The sequence below is a fragment of the Centroberyx gerrardi genome, chromosome 16 (genome assembly GCF_048128805.1).
Source record: "Centroberyx gerrardi isolate f3 chromosome 16, fCenGer3.hap1.cur.20231027, whole genome shotgun sequence".
Taxonomy (NCBI): Eukaryota; Metazoa; Chordata; class Actinopteri; order Beryciformes; family Berycidae; genus Centroberyx; species Centroberyx gerrardi.
The window spans coordinates 12,710,831-12,734,691 of NC_136012.1; the positions used below are offsets into that span (position 1 = coordinate 12,710,831).

At 44.7% G+C, this 23,861-nt stretch overlaps 3 protein-coding genes across 3 annotated transcripts; all 3 read right to left on the minus strand.

The window, feature by feature from the left end:
* Positions 1–1,713: 1,713 nt before the first annotated feature.
* On the minus strand, positions 1,714–16,302 carry nsd1a (nuclear receptor binding SET domain protein 1a). The gene is made up of 22 exons (XM_071916950.2): positions 16,047–16,302; positions 14,570–15,453; positions 13,911–14,052; positions 13,520–13,692; positions 11,354–13,438; positions 10,039–10,303; positions 9,751–9,848; positions 9,584–9,643; positions 9,264–9,485; positions 9,039–9,131; positions 8,780–8,903; positions 8,461–8,661; positions 6,213–6,392; positions 5,103–5,259; positions 4,807–5,012; positions 4,577–4,689; positions 4,202–4,471; positions 3,977–4,093; positions 3,716–3,857; positions 3,476–3,582; positions 3,186–3,390; positions 1,714–2,537 (listed from the first exon to the last, which is right to left on the minus strand). Exons 2-22 carry the CDS (start codon positions 15,434–15,436, stop codon positions 1,714–1,716), a joined length of 6,651 nt encoding a protein of 2,216 aa, XP_071773051.2. The 5' UTR covers positions 15,437–15,453; positions 16,047–16,302.
* Positions 16,303–17,567: 1,265 nt separating this feature from the next.
* Positions 17,568–19,644, minus strand: LOC139925552 (UPF0461 protein C5orf24 homolog). Its single transcript, XM_071916978.2, has 2 exons — positions 19,433–19,644; positions 17,568–19,114 (listed from the first exon to the last, which is right to left on the minus strand). The coding sequence occupies exon 2, from the start codon at positions 19,109–19,111 to the stop codon at positions 18,437–18,439; it is 675 nt and encodes a 224-aa protein (XP_071773079.1). The 5' UTR covers positions 19,112–19,114; positions 19,433–19,644; the 3' UTR covers positions 17,568–18,436.
* A 342-nt stretch (positions 19,645–19,986) lies between these two features.
* On the minus strand, positions 19,987–23,506 carry LOC139925547 (ATP synthase peripheral stalk subunit OSCP, mitochondrial-like). Its single transcript, XM_071916972.2, has 7 exons — positions 23,434–23,506; positions 23,096–23,146; positions 22,846–22,956; positions 22,372–22,501; positions 20,684–20,796; positions 20,416–20,502; positions 19,987–20,249 (listed from the first exon to the last, which is right to left on the minus strand). Exons 1-7 carry the CDS (start codon positions 23,458–23,460, stop codon positions 20,139–20,141), a joined length of 630 nt encoding a protein of 209 aa, XP_071773073.1. The 5' UTR covers positions 23,461–23,506; the 3' UTR covers positions 19,987–20,138.
* Between the last annotated feature and the right edge of the window lie 355 nt (positions 23,507–23,861).

The following is a 23,861-nucleotide window of genomic DNA, read 5'->3' on the forward strand; positions in this document are numbered from 1 at the left end:
GATCTTTAATTTGTATAGGGCGTTTTGTAGAAGTGGTTTAACTATGTTGATAAATTACATTCTTTCTTAAAAAAAAATGCAACTTTCAATCTTGAAATAAAAAAAATAATTGTGTGAACAGTAGAAAATAGGTGAACAGATTTCAGTTAAATGCATAACTTTAAATCACAAATGTTTACCAGCTAGATTCTTCATGGGAAAGGACTCAACTCAAAATGTCCATTTTGCCATCTGCACAGTTTGCAGGGGGGAAACCTAAAGGAAAAATGATCAAAACCGGTTCAAGGAAGCACCGTGAATTTCCAATAGACAAATACCACTGGGGCAAGCAACAACAAAACCAAACCAAACCATATCAGCTTATGAAGTGAAATGAGGGAACTGGAGGCATCTCAGCTATTTCTGGAACAAGCAGCTTGGGGAACGCTGGCACCTGGACAACTTTTTAGGAGTGAGAACCGACCAGTGATTCAGAAGCTGCCTGACAATCTGCAATGAAACAACACTGACATTCCAGTTGGTTTTTTTTTTTTTTTTTTAGAAACCAACAATAAACTTTAAGCGACGTGAGCAAACGGCCCTCTCAGACAGAGCCGTCTGCACCGAGGACGTTGTGTAGAAAGGATCGCAGCACCACAAGACCCATTTTAGAGGTATAAAACTCTACTTCATAAAAATCTGCACTGTTCTGTACGCCAGTAAGTCATCACATGACTTGTATTGCTTGGTTATTTACCAGATATATACACTAAAACATACAAAACATGACATCTCACAGCAGTATACTTCAATCTGGCCTTGTCATATATTGTGTTGATGCTTTCAGACAGACATTCCTCTACCAGATGCGACCTATGAGGGGAGGAAATTATGATTTTACTCTAATTTAATGGATGGAACAACGATGATGTGTGCTCAACCAGTGTTTAGTGATATCTGTGATGCAATTGGAGCCAGTTATATGACAGAAATGTCATCCTCTCTGTGTCCGGCCCTGAGCTCTGACCTACCTGTAAAATGGAGGAAGAGGATGAATTTAGAAGAATGAGTAGAATCACAAAAAAAAAAAATAAGAGATAACTTTTCTTGCGGGAGAAGCTCTGCAATTCCGATGATTCGAATGGGGTTTATTTTTTTTGCATTCGTTAGAAGCATCAAGCAGGTGTTGTTGTGGTGTTGTGTGTCCTTTTATAACATGGATCAGTGAGAACATTATTTCGACCACTCTTGTAATTTAGAAAGACAAGATTAAGACAAATGACAACGAGATAGGATGCCCGCGTGATGACAGTCAGTGGTCGGGTGAGACTTCTCATCCTGCTTTTTCTTTTCTTTTTTTTTTATATATTCCAAACATTAAAAAAAAAAAAAAAGGCAAAAAAAAAAAGAAAATGTAAACAACTTTGAGAGAAAGAACGAAAGAACATAACAGCACCAGACACAAATAAACGTATCGACAGAAGTTTTAACGGGACCGAGCGGATCGGTCCTCGAGCCTTAGCACCAGTACGCATCCCCACTGTCGGTCCGCAGCCCCGGGGATGGGAAGGCAATGCAGTACCAAAATGAAGGCAGTGTCGCACTCAACTAGGTATCAAACTCTCTATAGTCTTTTCCTACGTTTGTTTTTCCTCTAAGTGTCCGTCGAGAGCCGCCTGCCGCGTGGCTACGAGGGAATGGATGGGCCGAGTCCGCAGAGGGAGGCGAGGCAGCTCACTTGTCATCATCCTCCACTCTCCCCCACTCCTCCATGTCCTCCCCCTCCACCTCTCCCTCCTCAGCGTCTTCCCCCACGTAGTCCCCCCAAGTGTCATACACATCCCCCTCCTCGTCATCCTCCTCCTCTTCCTCCTCCTCCTCCTCCCCCACCAGTTCGCCTCCGTACTGCTGCTCATCCTCCTCATCCTCCACTATCTCCATCTCTTCCATTTCCCCCTCGTCGTCCTCCTCGTCGTCCTCCTCCTCGTCGTCATCGTCGTCCTCCTCCTCCTCGTCCTCATCTTCCTCTTCCACCTCCTCCACTTCTAACTCGTCCACCTCCCCGTCCTCTACCTCACCGTCCTCCTTCTCGCCCTTGGAGGAGGAGGAGGAGGAAGGAGCGGAGAACGGCGTCCCTTCAGTTCTGTCTGCGAGGTAGGACCTGCTGGGGGGTAAGAAGCTCGAGGTAGCGGTCTTTGTGTTGATGTAGAGGCGAGGGGGGGGGTCCCGCTTGGCCGACGCGGCCCGGCCGGCGGAGGAGGGCAGGCCGGCGGCGGAGTGGGCTCTGGAGTCCGGGACCAGGGAGGGAGGCAGAGGCAAGGCCGCGGCCCCGGGCCTCACGGAGGTCATGTTGGGCACGTATTCACGGATCTCCCCCGGCTCCAGCGGGTCGGGCCCGCAGGGGTCGTGCTCGCTGCACGACAGCTTGCCGTCCAGCTTGGAGATGAAGAGCATGCCTTCGCGGTGTTCTTTACAGTAGGAGCTGGGGCACATCTCGCAGAAGGAGGCCGCCTCTTTACCACAGACGTCACACTGGTGCCACGGACACTCCCATCGCCCTGGAGACACAAGTTCACCGTTATTGCTCATGATAGCCAACATGATTTGGTCATTTTGAGGTTAAAGGTGCAATAAGTACAATTTCTACTGTCTCATAAAGCATAAAATGACCATGATATAACTGCAGGGGTTGATAGGGTTGTTGATCAATACCAAGGACTCAATTACTTCGCCAGGTGCAGAGATTTATGCCTTTCAAAACACACTTTCTGGCCCGTACGTTCTGTTTTGGAACTGAAACCACCACACCCATTAGAATTTCAGGACACCCGTAATCTCCTCCTCCCCACCTACTCGCATTTTCAACTGTTCAATGATGGAGGTCGGTGCTATGAGTGAGCAATCAGCATTGCAAAACATTTTGTTCTAAAGCCAAAAAACCTCTTCTCTAGACGTTTCTGTTGGATCTCTACTCTAATTAGCTAGTGTCTCTATTGTGAAAATGTGACTTTATTATTTATGTCAATTACAGGCCACCGTAAGCTGTGCCAGAGACCTGTCAGCGTTGTTCTTGGTCATAAAAGTCATAAAACCGCTAAAAGTCTTAATGCTTAATGCCCCTTTAATAGTATAATATACAGTAGACCCGAAGCCTTCCTGGCAGGACTGCATGTCGTAAACAATGAAGCATCTCCACCACCACTTGCCTGCAGGTCTCTTGGCCAGGTTGAGACAGTCGGCATGGTAGACCTTGGGGCAGCCGGGCTTCTTGCAGGACACGATCTGTCCCCCGTCGCCGCAGCTGAAGCACTCGTCCTCCCTCTCCTTGGTCACCTCCTGCTTGGTCTTCTTCTTCACAGGGACCTTCTTCTTCCCTTCCTTCAGTTTCAGTTTCTCTGCGGACGGCTGGTTCTGCACATGGACAAAGACGGTCAGAAGATTGTCTAACGGTTGAAAATGTGCGCTGAGATAAAACTGTTGAAATGTGAGTGTTCACCTTTGGTCTGACACCCAGGAAACCGCTGCAGTTGGGCGCTCCGCATTTACACACAGTCTTCCCATTGCCAAGACACTCCAGGTTGTAGTTGAACGTCAGCTCCACACCTGTTGTATGTACTGCATTAGCTCCACACTGTACTCAAGACTATAACAAGTCTGCATTCTTATATTACTCACTGATAATATAAACAAACTCTATACACAATAAAAAGACAAGTAATCCAGACTGAGTTGGGACCTTTTGGGATGTCCTGCAGAGCGAACAGCCCCACCCTGGTGTCCCCGTTCACAGTCCACTTCTGAGTCTCACAGTTGGGCTGGCAACAGTGGTTCATGAAGCGAGCCTGGTTGCCCTTGGGTCCGGCATCAATGATCCGGTCCTGGCATAACAACGTACAAACTGGCTTAGGACGTGCACCGAGCATTTGATTTGAATTACAAATCATGTGTGCTGCTCCCTTGCACCGTACACAGATCGTTTAGTTTGGCTCAGACTCACCTTGTCCAGTGTAAGCATGTAGAAATTACAGATGTCGTTCTCCTGAGCGTGTCGGATCCTGGCTCGACATTCTTCCTCGTCTATCACCTCTCCCACATATTCGTTCACAAAGGCCCCCTGAGAGGGAGAGAAAGCACCAGAGAAAAGAGAAAAGAAAAATGTGATTAGTTCATATCACATTTATAAAAAAAATAATCTTCTCTCCGATTCCTCCCGGCTGCGTACCTTCTTGATGTCGCAGACGCTGCGTAAGCCCCAGCCGCGGGACAACGTCCTGAAGATCTCCACAGTGGTGTACTGGCGCTTTGTGAAGGCCTGGTTCTGACATCGCTCCCCCGCCACACACACCTGAGGGTGGCACTCGTACATCAGCATGCGGTTGATGCACTCCGAGTCTACGCCGCACGGGTTCTCGTCAGACGCCTTGCAGTTACAGCGCGGGATCTCCGACAGGTCAGCCGTGATGATCTGCACCTTCCCGATTGGTCGGTTCACCTAAGAGACAGAGACAATGGCGCAGTTTTTTTAGCATACACGTTATCGGACTGTTTGTCAGTCAGGCTTGCAAAGCACAAGTGTGTATTTGTTGATACACTGTACCTTAATGTGTCTGTATGGAGGAGGTTTCTTGTCATTCTTTCTGTCCTCCTGAAGCTGCTTCATCTCTTTCTCCGCCTGCAGCTCTCTGAACCGCTCAGCTGCTTCAGTCAGGGCTACAAGGACAGATACAATCTTTACTAAAACTATTACAAAAATAAACTTAAATGAAGATGTGTAATAACTTATTTTCAATTGAGCACTTGCAAAAATACAGTTAATAGACTACATACCTTTCTTGTAAATTGCATCAGCACCCTTGCCCATCTTCTCTATGTTGTGTGTGTCTCCCTCCATGTAGGGGAAGACTCTGGCCTGGTACGTCCACACAAAGTCTTTGGAGCCAAAGAACTGCACCGGGAACTCCCCCACCTCATGCTTCATCCTCAAGATGTTATTTGGGACGTCTTTGGCAAGACAGACTTCTGCGGGCCACCACCTGAACAATGAGACCAGGGGGTCAAACGTACATCAGCTTTTGGTGAGAACCGCTGTCAATATAGGGGAAGACTGTTTTTCATCACCTTACCTGTAACGTCCCCATTTGACCCACAGGATGTCCTTGATGCGAGGCTTCTTTCCAGCTTTGCAGTCGTTGCAAAACCAGCTGCCCTGAGGCATCTCCATGTTCAGACATTCCCGGTGGAAAGCAGCAGGACAGGCCTCACAGCACAGCAGGCTGCCCCCTGCAGCACCACAGCAAGACACAACACACAACTGAGACTGCAAAAAAGTGAAAAGCTTCCTGTCTTAGAGCGTGTTCACACTATTCAACAAAACTGTATTTTGTGGCTCATTTTGCGCTAATATGAAAAAGCAGGAATGTGACGTGCACTTTGCTTTGTAACATCAGACGCTCTGTTCAGCTGGTGATGACATGCAGCGGTTTGTTTACATTGTAAAACGAGAGATGTGAGACTTTGAGACTTTTTATTGATGCTAGAATAGAGTTACAGTAATCTAAACGTGAGCAGATAAAAGCATGAATGACTTTCTCCAGATTACACAATGATAAAAACCCTTAATTGTGGAAATAGTTCTCAACTGAAGGAAGCAAGAGTGTGCCACTCTCTTTATGTTCATCAAAGCTGGCTTCATATTGGCTGATTATGAAACAATTCAAAAGTGTATGGTGGTCAAAATAAGACTATTTCTTATTTGCTGCAGAAAATTGTGTGACGTCCGGCACTTATATCACTGAGGCATTTCTTGAGAGTAGCTAGGCTGTTCGAGTCACTGAGCTTCAGGGGCAGATATATCTGTTTGTAGTCGGCGTACCAATGGAGGGAAATATTGTGTTTACGCATGATACAGCCAAGTGGGAGCGTATGAATGGAAAACAGGATGGAGCATAAAATTTAATTTAGTGAACACTCTGCTCTGCCTCAGAAGTGGGGCGCAGTGCTTTTTCTAAAGCCAACACTTTTTGTCCAACTTGCTGCCACTCCCCTTTTTTATTAGCATATGGTCCCAGTTTGAAAAAAGTGGAATAGTGGGAACACGCCTAGAAGTTATTTTATGGTCTAACACATAAACTCATATTCCGAAATATACAAGTATGCTTAAAGTAAGTTGATTATCACATAGCGGATCAGCTTTGATGACGATGATGGCGAGTCACACAAATCACCAGACTCACCTTCAGAGCAGACAAAGCACCAGCTGACGTTGATGTGCTCATGGTTCTTGCAGCCCTTGCGCGGAGTGAAGTGGTTGGGACAGAGGAAGCTGTTGTTCGCCAGCACCAAGCTGCCTGCTGCCATGCAGTTGTCATTGGCATGATAGGCCACAGGGCAGCGCACACATCGAGCCAACCGACCTACACCAAAGAAGAAGAAGGAAAGACACCTTTAGTCTCTGCAAACACACATCTGGACATTTCATTCAAGCTTTGGAACAACAACCTAATCACACACAAAGTTCTGCAAGTTTTTTGCAGTTGTGATACATTTTATGACAAAAACACAAAGGGTCTGATTCAGATCTTGAAGAAATCGTTCTTTACGTGTGAACCCCACTGCTCCAGCTCCAACACTGGAGTTACGCACAGGGATACGCGGCCTCCTGCAAGATGTGAGGTGATGAATATGTAAATCAATGCGTGTCTACCTCCACATTACAATACCCGGATTCCAACTCTGACTTAAGTTCATGTGTACACTCCTTTTCTTACGTGCCCAAAACCCAGCAATACCCTAGGAAGTCTAACTTCCTGATGCAAAACAAAAAATCTGCATAAGAATAATAATAAATACCCAACGCATAAGACAAAATCAATCGAGTCACAAAAACTTGAAGCAATAACCTGTATCTTTAACAACATCATAACAATCTCAGTCCACTAAATGCTTCATGGAATGCTTTGAATGTCTCCTCCTCTCTCGCCTTGTTCCTCCGACCCACGCTCATACACAGAGTCGGTCAAAAAGAGACGGTACTGCAGGGTGTACACGGGTGCCAAGAAATTGCTCAAATGCGCTGAGTTTAACAGACGCCTAGCGCATCCTGTGTTTACATGTGGACAGAGCCTCAATACTGTGCAGTCTATTGAAAAATGATTTGTAGAGCTAGATCACACACAGTGGCACAGTTCTCAATGGCAATGAGCAGCAGCAATGCCAAAGAATAAACACTCAGTGGTCACTTTATTAGGCAAACCTCTCCATTTACACACACAGCTCACTCCTCCGCACAGTGAGTCACATACGAATAAAGCACAAGAATAACGCATGCAGACAGGGCCAAGATATTCAGTTACTGTTCGATGAAACGTGTGGGCAAGATGTGTGATTTAAGCGATTTTTAACATGGTGTGATTGTTTGGCGCCAGACACAACAACTGGCCCCATTGGAGTCGTATGAGAGGCCGTGCACCACCTGAAATTTGAAACAACGCAGACGGCGCTGCAGCACGTCCGTCCAAGATTGGCTGAAAAAAGAGAAACCGGAACTACTGGCTCATTCCGGTGGGGTTCTTGTTTCTTCTTGGGGGGTGTGGAGAGCTGAATTGTTCTACAGCAACTACTAACGTGTTGCAGTTTTCAGGCCGCGCAGTCATCATGAGAAGCATGAACACCAAGGTACATGGACGGCAGCTCCCACTTGTCTAGCCACGCATAAACCATCCCATAGGTATACCTAAAAAAGTGGCCACCAGGTGTGTATTGGCCAGACACTGACGTGCAAAGATGCACAATCAAGGACAAATTCCATTGTTCTGCTTTCCAAACATAATAGATTAAATCAGCTCCATGCAGGTGACCATCAGGGCCCAGAGCACGCAAAAACAAATTTATAGAAACACGAAAAGACAACATTCATAGACGTGGCGATAACAAATGTTAGTGCAGAGTTTCAATTCAATGAGCGATGCAGTTGGACACTGGCATGTCTGTGACTCGACTAGGCAGCAGTTGTCATTACCAAACTTATCTTTCGATATAAAAAAAACGGCTAAATCATTTCAGATTTTCTAAGTGATATTTTAGCATACCTTGATCCAATTAATGTCCCATGGGCATGTTCCCAATTCAGTCTTAGCACACCGTTGTCCTTAACAAAACTGACAAAAGTGAACGGTATTTAAAGGCAATGCCTGGGCAGAAAGAAATGAAAAGCAGAAAAATCAATGGCCCAATTATAAAAAAAAAAACTGAAGGGAAGGTCAGCGAAGCTAAGGTTTAGAATAAACCTTTTGAAATATCCTCAGTGCGCGCATCAATAGTCCAAGTAGGACGGAGCAGCTCACAAGTGTGTATCTCAATCTGTGTAAGACCTGTGTAACTTTAGACAGTCTGAATCAGGCCCAAATTGAATAAATAGCATTTTGTCATAATTATCACATTAAGGTTGTGTGTCATACTGTGTGGTTTAAATCTAGAGCTTACCTTTCGAGCTGCAGAGGTTGAGGGGGTTGGTGATGTGGCAGGACAGACAAACATGCAGGGAGCAGCGGAAGCCTTTGTTCTGCGGCTGGGTGGCTGAGTGGGCCAAAATACAGTCTGTGTGGTAGAACTTCCCACACATGGGGATCATGCATCGCTTCACCCCGTTACCAGACTTCTTACACACAAAGCATGAGTGGACACCTGAAAGAAAGCAACAGAAGAAATTTAGGTTTTCTTAACTATATGCATGGTGGAACACATTTCAGGATCAATGACAGATTGCTTTCAAAACTCCATAAGAAGTAAAACTTGTACCCACCAGTGTTGCATTCATGACACAGGAATTTCCCCTTGGGAGCCACAGACAGGCCAATACACTGTGGGTGAAAGGCTCCATAGCACTGGCCTTCACACACCAGCAGGTCCCCTGTCCTCTCACACACCTGCAAGAAGATACACACAGATACACAATGTGAGGCAGGCTGTTGTTCTAACTGAGACAAATGAGGGGTGTGTCGGAAACACAGCCTTCAAAAGCTAAAAAAAAAAAAAGGAAACTCCCTGCTGGACTGACTCACCTGACAGACATTCTCCTTCAAGGTTGTAGCTCCTGTTTTCCCTTTGACATCCATGTGGGAGGAGAGACTATCATTCAAACCAGGAGAGAGCACCTAGAGAGATGAGGAATGAAGAGTGAAGAAAGGCAGAGGACTAAAGATTCTGTTTCCCTTTAGATAGAGGAGTTATGACCATAAGCACTGAGCATTATGAATTGAACTGACTGAACAATGCAACATGCAGACCTCAGGTTTGGGAGTTAGTGTTCCATTGGGTAGGTTTTGTCTCTCCCCAATGCTGCAGCCCTCCGTGTCTGCCTCCTGCTTGGGGGTCTTACACCCCGGGGGGCTGGGAGACCCGGTTTGGGTGAAGACCCCGAGGAGATCACTGCTCTCTGGAGGCTGGGGGGAAGTGACGGGGGCAGACGATGTGCTGGGCACGGGCCTTTCTTTCTTCACAGATGCAACCTGTCCAAAGCAAGGTTTCATTGTGTTTAGTGAGTGATTAACATTATAATTGTGGCATCATTCTGTACAGTTAGTTTTCAACTTGTACTTCTGTGTACCTGAGTGTCCGTGACGACCATCTTGACCTCTGAGGTAATTCCACTGTGTCTCTTTGCCTCCTGGAAAGCAAAGACAGAACAAGTTGTGAAAATACAGCAACATTTTCAAAACTATTCCAAACTGTCTAGAACTCTTCTCCTCCATCTCTTTCTCAGTCCCAACATACCTTCTTCTTTGTAGGAGTAATAGACACTTCTTCTATGGTGCATTCCAGGACCTTGTGTGACGGCTTCCTTGGCCTCTTTCTTTCTTGGGTTACTGACCCTGTGCCAAGAGCAAACGTAATGTGACTATGCATTACCTATTAAAACTCAAGAAAGAATATCACAACAAAGAAAACGGTAATTTCCAATTCTGGCCTGCAGCACCCACCTATTCTACATTGTACTGCAGGATAGTTGATACTGGATAAGATGAAGATGACAATATGCAGCACACTTAAGTATCTATTTACCAGATTCAAGAGGTAGATCTGTTCCTTCTGCGGTCTCTGCAGAGAGGGAGGGTTGTGTTGCGGCAGGGGGTGTTGAGTGTGCTACAGGAGGAAGCCCATCCTGAGATAGACTCTGTTCCAGTTCTGCCGGAGCCTTGGCGGGCTCTACAGGAACCAAGGCTGAGGTCGAGGTTGAGGTAACTGTCCCGGGTGTGGTGCCGATATCGGGGGGTGCCGTCATCCCTGATGTCTGCTGTGTAACATTATCACTGGTTGTGCCAGGACCCTGAGAGGCAGACGAGCAAACAAACCACTGTTGGAATCTGTCATATGGTTAGGAGTCTAATGCATTGAGTGTGTTGATCAGTGTTGGGTTAACATGTTACTGACCACAGAGTAATAAGTACCACTAATAAAAAAAGGGTAGTGTAACAAATTATTTCAGTTTCAGTAACAATATTTCAGTGACCTTTCAAAAACAACTTACTTTTACAATCACACCCATCCCCCAGTTTGCTTTTATCATAATTAGTTGTCATTCTCTTACAATAACAAAGCTTAGTTGAGAAATGGCAGAAAAGTTTTGTTTCTTCGCATGGAAATATTTTATTTTATCCAGCAAAAGTATAACATTGCTGGCAATTGTAAAGTGTGTGCAGGTGCAAAAAATCTTTCCATTGCAAATAATACGTCAAATCTCACAGCATCATGACACTAAACTCATGCCGAAAGAAACCCAAGTTGGATTTAAAGGGCAACAGAAAGCAGCCAACAAGTTATAGGTAACAGAGAAAAAAATCTTGATTGTATAAATGTTGTAAAATGGTGTAAAATTCACCAGAAATTTAGGTATATAGATTACTGCCTTTTGAAATGAGTAACAAGTAATGCCTTTTTTTTTTGTTTTTTTTTTTAAATGAGCCCAACACTGGTGTTCACCTGTCCATAATATTCTGGATTATAGCACAAGTCCAAGGTAAGTCTGATTCAGGATAGACTACTTACTAGACTATGAATCTTCATATAAAGGACTACGGAATATCGTTGTATATGTGAATATTTAGAATATTCTGAATAGTGCCTTGGAAACTGAGATTATATAAACTGCAAAAACAAACAGTCAACAAGACAAGGTGTATAGGTGCCTCAGCATCCTGCACACTATTGGTATATAGCATAGTTTGTTATAATAGGATTATAAATTAATCTGAGTCATTTTATAAAGAGTATGATGTTTACATTTACATCAGGAACTCAAATATTAACAGGACATTGTGCAAGTAGAAGGCATTTCCCATTGCAGTATAAGGGACTAAAAGGAAGGTGAACATCTTACCGTCTTGGAGGGTTCCTGGCCGTTTTTCTTTGATTTCTTCTTTGGGGCAAATATTTGTTCATACTCCTCAGTCGACTCCAGGAGCCTTTTACTTGGTTTCCGCAGTCGTTTGTTTTCTGAATGAGCTGTGTAAACAAACATAACACATATTATCTTTTTAGTCGTTACGGCGTCACAGCGGACAAACTGAACAGTAGCAATGTGGATCTTACCGAGTGAGTCGCATTTCTCTGAGAAGTGTGAGTAACTCTCCGCCTGCTGCTCAGCTCCCTGGTTTAGAGCAAGATCCGGCGTTCCTCTCATGGAGTAGGACCCATTCACCTCAGCAGACGCCCCGCTCGCACCCCCAACCTCAGCCACGTTCTCAGCGACCTCCTCAACCACCTGCCAGCGCTTCTTTGGAGCCACTTTGGATTCAGAGCTCTTATTGAGGTAGCCAGCCGAGGGATCAGCAGTGACAGGGCGGCAAGGTACGGGTTCAGCTAAGTCAGCGTGGCCACTAACAAACTCTCTGCCATAGGCTAAGTCAGCTAGCTCAGGAGAGAGGCCGGGTATGCTAACTTTCAGTTTGGCAGGCAGTCGTTGCTTTCTACGTTGCTTGTCTGAGCTTCCCATCTGAGAGTGAATAGGATTCTCTTCACAATTGTAGGTGTCATTTGCCATGAGAGCTTTAGTCCTGTTCTTGGGTTTGACCGCTGTGTTTTGGGGTGTTGGGGTTTTCCTTGGCTGGCCATTCTCTACTTTGATCCCTGATGTCCAGTCTCCTTGAGTATGACCATCACAAGAGTTAGGGATGACCATGGGCTCCTCCTTGATCAGGACCGGCGAGGGGGGGAGAGTCAGGGGCTTGCCTTCTTTTTCTCTGGTGTCATGCATGTCCTTCAGGAGCATCAGGAAAGTACTGAATTTATAATTGGAGTCGGGCCGAAAAGTACTGGATTCAGAGTCATTGCTGTCCTCCTTCACAAGAGATTTAAACGTCAGTTCCTTGACACCCTGGAAAGCATCCATGGGGGAGAGAGATGAGGAAGGGGAAGAGCAGGAAGACAGATCTGAGACAATGTTCTCCGTCTTGATCTTAACAGGTTGCACAGCGGCTACACCAGACACTGGACACTTAGGCTTCATCAATGAGCCGTTACGGATTTGCTTTTTATCAGGCTTTCTTGCGCGCCTTTTTGGAGAGCTGTGACTTGTAGAGGATGATACATTACTGGGCGATTCCCAGTTAGGGGACAGAGTTTTGATCTGAGCATCACTAGGTGTGTTATCGTGATCGTCATCGATGCGATCATCTGTTGAGATTTGGCTTGTGGCCAGTGCATCCTTGAGTTCTGTCTCTTCTTCTGCTTTTAGGGCCCTTGTCATCAGACGACTGCTGGCAGGAAGATGCAGAGAGTGCTTATCAAGTGAACTGTCCAGCAATTCATTACAGCTGCCCAAACCCTGTTTAGACTTTGTATCAGTAGAAATCGATTTATTTGTTGAAATGCTAGAGGAATCACAGGAATCTGCATTCTTAGAATTGGTCATTTTCTCAACGCACTTATCCTTATCTTTCACTTTTTTGGAAACCTGTTCTTTCCTGACCAATTTGTCTGAGTCCTGCGTTGGGGATATTTCTGTCCGTTTGGGACGGTGGAGCATTGGAACTGAATCCAGGTCTGCGTAAGGGGAGTCCTTGGGCTCTTCTTTTAGTGCATGAGTTGTTGTATGAAACTGATCGACCATATCCATGATGGTCGATGGCTCCTTTGATCCACCAACTATATGGCCAAATATGTCAGACAAGCATTTCTTTTTCTTCTTGCAAGCTTTGTTTTTGTTGGCTGGAACTACAGTAGAGTTTGTGATGGGTTGGTGCTCAATTCCATTGGGAGCAGTACTGGGTGATGGGGATCTACCAGGGTCCACAGAGAGAGAGGGGGGCTCCTGTGCTTTTTCAGTAGGGACTGGGCTGGGTACTCGTTCCTCTCCGTTGATGGATATAGTAAGCAAACTTTCAGCATTCCGTTGTCGATCTGGGAGCAGATACTCAGCTTCTGCCACGCTAACTTTCCACGCCGTCAGTAAACTCTTGGGTATCTGCAAAGAACGGAATAAACAATCAAAGGTGATGTTTAAATGAACTTTAAAAAGATTTTTGGGGTCATTTTATACATTTACCGTGTACTTGTAGTCCTTTTCCTTCTGCTTCCCTCTCCGTCTAAGCACTGGAAGGTCTTCAAACTGATGGCCTCCCTCAAAAGGAAGAATGACTTTCCCCGGGACCCAGGAACATTCTACTATCTCCCCAATCGTCCCCAGAAAATACATCCGACAAGGACGGTGGCTGGGCACTACAACAACATCACAATAATAATGGTGAATTTGAAAAATCACAGGAGCCAAATGCCATGAATCTTAAAACATGCTTGTGACCCTGCACACTCAACATAACAATAATAATCCATTCTACTGTGGTCGGTGTGAAAGTGCTAGACAAAGGTCCATTCACATAATAACATGCATATTCAAATCCTCTCAGCTCCACAACTCTTCATTAATCTAGTCTCACCTTTCATTTTAGTGTGGGACCCCTGCTTTGGGTCACAGGTGACTTGGCAGGGCCACCAGGGCCGCCTGTTGAACTTAGCCCACACCAAGTCTCCTTCCAAGTACTTCACCGCTGGAAGGGGCTTTTTCTTTGGGCTGTTGGACTACATGGGACAATGCAAATACATTATTACATTATGCAGAAGACATGCAAAACCTTAAAACCTTTGTTTCAACAGTGATATATCACATGGCTACTATGAAATTATAAATTCTGCCATGATTGAACTCAAGTTTTGAGTAATGTTATTATAATAATATTAGGAAGAATTAAAAGGTTTTTCCCGTCATGGCAGCACAGACAAAGACCGATTATCTGTTGTCTTATATTCACTGATATATTGTATTATCTTATGAAATGTATGTTTTTATTTTTGCTACCAATACATGGTGTAATGGATTTGTGAGAGATCAATTTAGGATGGCACAGCTACAGATCTAGAGCAACACAGGCAGCTGGTCAAAGCACAATAAAATTATACTTAAATCTCACTGTGATGGATGGACAAGCCTAGTGCCTTCCCCAATGGAATTACACAACCAAGATGTATCCTGGTAACATTATGTAGCCTTGTTTTGTTAGAGGTCAGTAAATATCCCAGCCAGGTGTTTCAGACTCACGTTAGAGTTGGTGCCAGCTGGTGAGATGAGAGCAGGATCAAGCGGAGAGGTGAGTTCACTATCACTGTCCGAATCCTCGCCCATACTCCACCCATCTCCCATGCTGATTTCAGGCAGAGCGCTGGGGCTTAGTGTGGGGTTGAGTTCAGATATAGTTTTAGACATCAGATTGAAGACAGCAGGTTTGTATGTTCTCTGGTTGTCCGCCCCTGAGCTGCACATGGAGGTCTTACAGTCTGTCACAGTTCGGTCCCGACTCAATTTCGGGGAGTGGTGAAAAGGTGTCAGTTCCTCGTTACTATTGTCCTCCTCCTCCTCCTCCTCCTCCTTGATGTCTCCGCTGTCAAACAGCGTGGACTCAAAATGCAGGTAGCCATTGGGGATGGGGGAACAGCGCTCCATACTGTCAGGACTGTGAGGGGAGAAGCCGTTTCGGTCCACGTCCTGGATGGCCTCGAAGGGCTCCATCTCATCGTTGCCCGGAGAGGGGGGCAGCTGGACTGACGGAGCCTCAAACTCATCGTCGTCGTCGCTGATTGGGCTCGGAGAGTGCAAGTGGTTCCTGGCGTGGAGGTCCCTCTGGTGGCTGCCCAGGTCCGACCTGTTGACCAGAGCGTTCAGGTCCTGCAGCCTCCTCAGCGGGCTGTAGCAGTGGGATCGCTCTGGCTGATTGTACCCCTGGACAGGTGGCTGTTTGAGGCTGGAGGATGGCAGTTGCATGGCCGACGGTTGGTCTGACCCACGCTTTGCACCACCACATTGGTTTCCATAGGAAGTAGTGGTAAGGCCATTGGGGGGCCTCAGTTCTGGCTGGCCTGAGCCAAACACTGAGCCTACCCTAACAGCCCGTCTGTATGACTGATTCATGTTGTCATGGCTCTATCCTGTCAAATCAGAAAGATGCAGGTTAGGCCAGTTAAAATGTGGCATTGAGGTTTCTGACTAAATGTGATCTGTGAGAGATTACTGTGGCTCATGCACTGTACAATGTAGCAAAACATCTGCTTCACAACACCGGCTACTAACAGACCCTTAAAAACATCGCGGAAATAGAGCGACAATCACATTCAGTGCGACAGAAACCTATAAAGGAGCATTCCAGCCATGCAGTGCACACACACACTAATAAGCCGACATTGCTGGCCTCCGTACTAGAGGCCGTCGGACGGCACAAGACAAAACACAGGATACAACCACTGACCTGCTCCGTTCACAAATTCATTCACAAACTATAAGAAAATAGCGCCGCTTTGTCTGCTGATAGTGGGTCTTAGCGATCGCTGATTATTATAATCAATGGAGGAGCGCACAGGCTGTAGTAGAGGTGGTGACACTGAGCCATCACAGAAACAGAGTGGCTCACACAAATAAGCTACAGCCACACACCGACATAGGAAGCTACTATTAACTTACAAAAAGGACTGATCGAAACAAGTTCAAAAAACTATCAACATGTGGAAAAACGCGAAAAACTCACCATTTGGAGGTCGGTCACCACGAAACCAACAGCGGATGTTTGATAATTTGGCACAAAGCGAGTATTTTTCTCGGTTTGTGAAAGCGGATCTGCACAATCCCAGCTGCAGCAGCACTAGGCCAAGGCACAGCTCTCATTCTCTGCACTTCATCGCCTCATCAGCGGCGGCCCTCCAAAAACTGTCACCTTAAACACAAAATAACAACCAAATCTCTCCATAACGCTGCAACATCAACTGCGGCGAAATTCACTATGCCATAACTGGTCCCCTAACAGTCACAATAGCTTATTTACTACATGATTTTTGTGCCTGCTGTCGAAGTGCCCCTGGTTATATTAAAACAAGCCCAGACTGTGTTGGTGAGCAGCAACCAATCGGCACAGCTACCCAACCCCCCGTCTGCAGAGGGCCGTGGCACTCACCCTGTAACACACACATACACACGCGCGCGCGCGCGCGCACACACACACATATACAAATATATACACGCACGCACGACGCATGCACACCCAGGTGCAGTTTGAAAGTCGGCAAATAAACTATGGTACATAACAGCTTTATGATACGTTTACTAGGAATGAATGGAGGATCTATTTTATAAATTAGCCCCTCTCTCTGTTTGTCCCATTGTTTCAGCCCGCAGTGAGTGTAACTCCAGTGAGTGAAAGGCTAGGCCTGTGTATTCATGGCGGGGGGGGGGGGGGACGAGAAAACAAAACGATGGCAGTGCGCATACGGCAGCACGGCCTATCTGGTCAAACTCCATGCGCCATGTTGCCTCTCCAGAGAGTCCTGACATGAGGAAACAGGCCGCTAGGCGCTCAGGAAAAAGAAAAAAAAAAAAGGAGTCAGTGGCAGCAAACGTGCGTAAGGCTCGGGTTTTGCTTCGATAAAACCACCAATGGTGCCATCCATCATTCCTCTCATGTAATACTGACAGGGATTCGTGTGCGTCCTGTAAATCAAACTGATCTGCCCATACACGCGCATGTAAAGTAGAGAGAGCACAATAGAGCCGCTGCAGTGGCCCGGCGGTCCTTCAAGATCAAACAAAGACCATCCAGCTGTACGTCGACTTGACAGCAGAGGAACTTACCTCTCTGTGCAGGAAATTAAGGTTTACTATTTGGGTTGTTGACTCAGATGTGTGCGGCTGTAAATTTCCCTAACCTTTCTGGTGGATGGTCGAGCAGAAACACTACTAACAGACAGATACGTGCGTGAAGTAACTTCTTCACCCACCCCTAACGGATCAGTGGCTTTTGGCGTTCACATTAACACTAGTATGGCCCTCTTTCGTCTGATTGATCAATACTGCATTCACCTCATGTAGTGACATTGACAGGGAGTAAATGCATGCATGAAGTACATCGTAATTTAATTAAACATGGGGTAAATAGAGGTATTATTACAAGGTGAATTACTATTGTCTGGGGATATGAGACCTCTTGTGTCTGCAGGAAGAACTGCATGCTTAGAATTTGAGTGACAGTAAAAAAAAAAAAAATGTTATTCGGCAAAGACCATTTCTTTCTTTTATTTTGGTTTCACATACAGTACATTAGCGTTTAATACATAGTCCACGAAGCATTTTTTCTGTTGGTTGAAATTAATTTTCTTCTAATGAACGGCATAACAACATACAGTTCAGTCTGGGTTTGCTTATCAAGTGATAGTTGGAGGACAAAGAGAGGCTATTACAATACATAGTCAAAACCATATTCACAAAGTGTAGAAATAACAAATCTTGTGTTCAAAAGGATATTATCATCGTGTTGAGTTTCTCCAATTCAGGCTGATAAAAAAAAATTTATCGCAGTGTTCCCATTCCTTTATGAAGCAGTATAGTAGTACAAAATGAAACACATATTGCACTGGACAACACAAAAAGGACAACTACACTTCCACATATGCTCAGGAAAAAGCTGAATTGAGTGTGTGTTTATACTAAAATGCAATTTTTATAAATGTAAAAAATGTCATGAGAACCAGCCAATAGAAACTATTATGTTAAAGCAGAGTAACAGAGAATGTCACAACTCAAAGGGGAGAAACAAAAAGGGGGGAAAAGATCCACTCTCCAGTGAGCGTTGAACCACAAACTATGATGAATACATACTTTCTTTCCTATATTGATTTGATTGTGATTAATTCCTATGCATGCATCTCTGTCAAACAGGATAACATACTTCCTAAATAGGAGTGATTTCAGTCGTTTATTATGAGAGGATGGAGACAATGTCAACACTGTACAGTGAAAACTTATTCATAGCTGATTTAAATGACGAAAAAGTTCTTCCTTCCCACACCTGGAGAGAAATGTTCTACTCAACATCCTCTTGCACATGCACACCGATGTGTTTGGAGCAGTGGAGCGAGAGCTGCGGAGCTATTCGTTGGTTTCTTCCACTTTGCCACCGGGCTCACAGAGGTCTCTTTTCTGCATCATGGTGTACGGAAAGGCCGCAACATCACAGCTAGTGTAGTCCAGTTTCTTGGGGCCGCCGCAGTTGCTGAAGTCTAGTTTCTTGGCACCATCGCAGCTGCCGTACTCCAGCTTCTTGAGCCGAGCTAGACTCTTTATGCTGCCGGGGGGCCGGCCGGGGCTGACCTTATAACCTGCTGCTTTGGTGGTGCCGAGGGGCCGTCCCGGGCTGGTTTTGAACCCGGCAGCTTTAGTGGTACCGAGCGGACGTCCTGTGCTGGTACGGTACCCAGCTGACTTTGTGGTCCCCGATGGCCTCCCTCTCCTGCCCGACTTCACGATGCCCTTCTTCTTCTTGGAGCCGTCGGGCCCAGGAGCCTCGCCGCCCCTGATCCTCACTGTCTGGGGCTGGAACTCGTTCTGGGTCTCTTGCATTTGACATGCCATGGGTTTATGCATGCCCTGCGGCAAAGGGGGCAGGCTGGAAAGGGACAGCTGTAAAGTGGGGTTTGGAGGAGAGGGGTAGAATTTGCTGGACTGTGTGCTACATAAGTCAAAGTGGCTGGTGGGATGCTGACAGTCCTCTGCCAATCCACTCATGCAATAGTCATTGCTGCTGCTGGTCACCTGGTGCATCATTTTCTGTTGGGGTGCAGAAACACAAACATTAAGTGGATGGAAGAGAAACACACATGTAAATAGGAATTGTCTCTCTACACCTACAGTACGTGCCTGCCTACTCACACAAAGAAACCGTAAGGGGCATTTTCTGAATTGCTTACTTTTGGTGGGGCAAATGTAGCCTTTTAGCGTTGCAGCACAAAACAATGCAATTAAGGTGCAGACAAAACGAGGCAGAAAATAGTTATTGTTTGCAAGGAAATGTGACATATACTGAAATTAAATTATGCCTGTTCCCAAAAAATGTGATGCTATTTTAAGGACATAAATACTTCGTACCTCATTTGTAGGCGGATCATGGGATGGCAAGGGTTAAAATCGAATCACATACATTTCCCTTCTTTGTCAGCCACAACATCTTCATAACGGCGCGGACAAACTACGCCGTGGTGTCCATGGATATTGTCTTGAAGCAGGATTGCGATTTGCGATGGCTATTTCATGCTTATTTAATCCTTTTAGCAGAGGTTTAGATGAGAGAGGCAGCCATTTTCGTCTGAAAAAAAAAAAATTAATAAAATAGAAGAATGGACCGCGCATGCGCCTCGCGGCCTCCAGGAAACGCAGCAGCTTCTTTGAAAGTGTTTATAAATGATCGGTGTGTTACCTGAATCACACACTCTGATGCCAAATTTATTTTTCGCAACCAACCTGAGTTCATGTTAAATAAAAGGGCATCTTTATAGCAAAGTGTCGAAATCTACAGCAGTAATATAACAAAGATAGGATTAAAATTTGACCCAACAATCAATCAACCAACCAAGCATCTGCATTATCATTTGTCATAAATGAATAATGTGACTGGACAATATCTGAATAACAACAAAGGGGCATTCTCCATTTTTTTGAGATTTTAATACATTAATATGAACTTGACAATAGACACTGGCTGAATAGCAATTGCAGTGCTAGAATAGCAATGTACATTTGTAAGCGGATCCCCCTTGGTCTTCTCCCATCCATCCCAGGTTTAAGTCCACAGGACTTAGGTTTCCCTGATGAGCTTGGTGATCTTCTGAATCTTGGTTTTTGTGGACATGTCCACGTACTTGTCCCCGATGCTGACGATCATGCCGCCCAGGATGGAAGGATCGGACTGTGAAAGAGAAGAGGATACTTGAAACCACAAACGGCTTACATATGATTAGGTTACTGCTAAGTCACTGAATGGGCGTCAGATTTTCATTCCCTTTAAATTAGACCAAGATTAATTCACACCCTCTCCTTCAGGCATATTTCTGAGCTCAGATCTGAATTTGTACCTTAGTCTCCAGCTTGATAGTTTCGCCCTTCTGCAGGAAACCCTTGAGAGCAACTTTCAGGTCGGCAAGATTAGCTTCATCCAAAGGCTGAAACGGATACAAAAAGAACTGGTAAATATATCTAAAGTAAAGAGCATAAAATGAATAACTTGCCCACGGCTGATACATAATAGGGGCCGTTTATTATGATGTGACAAGTTTTGTAGAAGGAGGTGCAGGAGTGTGTTTACGCTCGTACGCCACATGTCGGTGGCCATCTGTTTCCTACCTGAGCAGTGGTGACGGAGCAGATGACCTCTCCACGGTGGGCGCTCATCATCTTGCCAAAGGCAGAGATGACATCAGCAGTTAAAGTCAGACGGCCATTGTCAGCCAAAACATCTGCACAACAAAAAACAAGAGACACACATGTTTGTTTTTTTGGGCCGGGGTGTTTACCACTTTTACATTTAAACATTTGCAACTTTTTTTCTCTGGAAAAAAGATGGTCTTGAGTAGTAATAAACTAGTGTTATACGGTGTACCAGCACTTGTATGTAATAAAAAAAAAAATAATAATAATTGTGATTTTATCTGAACTGGTTCTCCTATAATGTTTCACTTACATAAATGTCACAATTCTAAACATAAGTGCAGAAAACTGAAAAAACAAAAACAATTGTTTGTTTTTATGTGGTAAATGCACTTACAACAAACATGTAGAGGTAATAGATCACACTCAATTTCCCCTGAATTCTGTAATTTATGCATTTATCTTTTTTAACTTCTAGTTCTCCTTCAGATATCTCCAAGGCTGCGCTGAGACGGCGCTACACACCTGCGGCATTCAGCCTATATTGACTGCGAACCACAGGCTTTGTTAAGTAATGCACTGCGGGTCTAACAGTTGAGGACTGATTTTTATTATTTTTTCCATTATTTGTTTGCAGTGAATGACTGAAAACCTTGTAGAACAAAAATTAATCCATCTTTGTGCTGGCTACTGCTGTTTCTTGAAAAACATGGATAGACTGTAAGACTCCACAAAATGACAGAAATGCTAACTGGTTGTATAATAGCTCATCTGATCTTGGCTCTGAGAGTTGGATTTTTTGCCTCCAACATCCTTAGAGGTCAAAGAATGCTAAGAAAGACTTCCAGTAGATTCACACATTCCTGATTGGCTACAGAGTCCGCCCATTTAAAATTTTGAGTGTGTGTCTATAAACGGAAATATCCATCCCGTTTTAAACTTGCAAGGCCATGGTGGTCAAGATCATGCTAGTTCACCCCATTCTACCTCAGTTTGTGTTATATTTCAATTTGGCATCAACCATAAAAACAGATCATTGTTTGAGAACATGACTGAAGCCAGAGCCGAAAGAAAAACAGTAGATAGGGACATGGAATGGAGGTTGACAGACAAGAGAAGAAAATAAATATTGGTGAGATTCTGGGGGAAAAAGGAACCAAGTTCACTATGTTCCGTTTCTATTTTTAGAAAATTTTGCACTTTAAATTAACGTTTGGTCTTAGTGTACATACCTGTAATACTGTCAAATGGCTAATTTGTGGGCGTCAGGAGACTTTTGGTGAGAATGCAAATGGTAAAATGTGAATGATGCAAGTACTATTACTAGTTACCAGGATTTCTACATTAATTTTGATCAAAAAGACTCCCTATTCTATCTGTAATGGTTAGGAGAAAATTGAAGGTGACAAAATAAGGAAGTGTCAGTTTGAAATCCAATGATCTCCGTTACCTAAAAACTAAAAGGCCCAAATAAATTATTTTAAGTTTGTTTTTTGCAACGATACCTCTATACCCCTACTCTTAAAATAACTAAACATTAGTGTCCTCGAATGCCCAAACTGTTTGAATTACAAAGTGATTACAAAGTAATAATGCAGCTCCAGCATCTCCACTTGCTAAAGCAGTGACCCAAAGCCACTTAGCCCTGATCAATGACGACTCACTGATGAGGTTGACGGTGATGGGGGAGAGCTTAGCTTTCACCAGAGCATCAGTGAAGGTCTTCTGTTTGATGTTGCGCTTCACATGGGGATTCATTACAATGCCTGACAGTTTGGGGTCCTTGATCAGGCCCTGAGGGAGAAAATGGCACACTGAGTTAATGTCCTTGATGTCATGAAGGTCATTCAGGCTGAAACTGCTTGGATTTACAAAATATAAAATCTTCTTACTAGACACTGTATGAGACCAGATCATAATTGAGGCCATTGCTGTGATGGCTTCATTCCTCAGATATGCAGCCCATTTGGACTTCTTATCATCCAGTCATCATGCATTAGCATAATAGCATGAATAAATGCCAAGGAAACAAATTACCTTTACCAGCTATTGACTTGTAATCATTAAACTGCAGTTATGAGCTGACACCCCCTTGCTGAAACATTGCTAACTTGTGTGTGTCCAGTTTCTTGACTTACAGACACTTTGCCCAGCTCCTGCTCCACCTGATCCAGCTTGTTCTGCTTGCTGGCAGCTGAGAACAGAGCGGTGGCATAGCGGCCCTCCACTCCATACACCTGGATGGGAGGCTGAAGGGAGAGAGAGACAGATATGGAGAAGGTAGACCGGTACACTGAATTACTACTAGCAGCTACTGCTGTTACAAACTGTACAGCCAGGGTGATTATTTCCCGTGTGTGGAAAACTTAAACTATGCAGCTTACTTACCTTGACCAGTTTTGATACAGGTCTGATCACAGACGTGCTGAACTGGCGGGCCTGGAGAGAAGAATAGGAGTCATTTCAACACAGAGACCAGAACTTAGCTAGTTAAACATGTACTGACTCTGAGTATGCAAGCACTGAGACGTTACAGACAGCTAGCTGGTTAGCTAACATGTTAGCAGTCATTCAAGCGCAATGCCTCGTGAACACTTGATAGACATTTAGCGCTGCTTCCTCGCCTCCAAAAGGAATTCAAGAATAAAGTTAAGTTTTTACACTGAAAATATTCGAGTGCGAGCTATTTAAAAAGATGAAATCACCAAAATCATTGAATGTCTTACCTGCTGTCCTAGCATGAGTGCTGCCATTTTCTCCTACAGCTGTCTAGGGTAGAACGTAATGCGCATGTGCGTTTCAGACAACTACATCCTGTTATGGTTAATGTAGTTTGCGTGCATGTGTCGACTGTTGGCAATCATTGCACTGTAGGAAGAATGTGATGTCAATTCACCACCTTCTAATTATTCAAATAGGGATTCAGTGACATCCACATGGATACTGACATTATTAGCGCCCGAGGACAGTGTTTCCTCACCCAGTCCTCAAGAAGCCCCTGTCCTGCAAGTTTTTGTTCCATCTGTACTCTTGCACTTCTGATCCAGTTAGATATCATAATGCACCAAACACACACACCATATGCAACCCAAAGTCTTGAATTAAAGTAGCTAGGTGTGAAGTTATCATGACTTATTAAAATGTGAAAACTGGA

Coding starts and splice junctions, on each gene's coding strand:
- nsd1a (XM_071916950.2), bottom strand. CDS start 15,436: ATGAATCAGTCATACAGACGGGCTGTTAGGGTAGGCTCAGTGTTTGGC. Junction 14,053..14,569: donor CAGCTGGCACCAACTCTAAC/GTGAGTCTGAAA, acceptor TGTCCCATGTAG/TCCAACAGCCCAAAGAAAAA. Junction 2,538..3,185: donor CCTGGCCAAGAGACCTGCAG/GCAAGTGGTGGT, acceptor TTGTGTCTCCAG/GGCGATGGGAGTGTCCGTGG.
- LOC139925552 (XM_071916978.2), bottom strand. CDS start 19,111: ATGATGCACCAGGTGACCAGCAGCAGCAATGACTATTGCATGAGTGGA.
- LOC139925547 (XM_071916972.2), bottom strand. CDS start 23,460: ATGGCAGCACTCATGCTAGGACAGCAG. Junction 22,957..23,095: donor CTGTATCAAAACTGGTCAAG/GTAAGTAAGCTG, acceptor CTCTCCCTTCAG/CCTCCCATCCAGGTGTATGG. Junction 20,250..20,415: donor CTATCAAGCTGGAGACTAAG/GTACAAATTCAG, acceptor TCTCTTTCACAG/TCCGATCCTTCCATCCTGGG.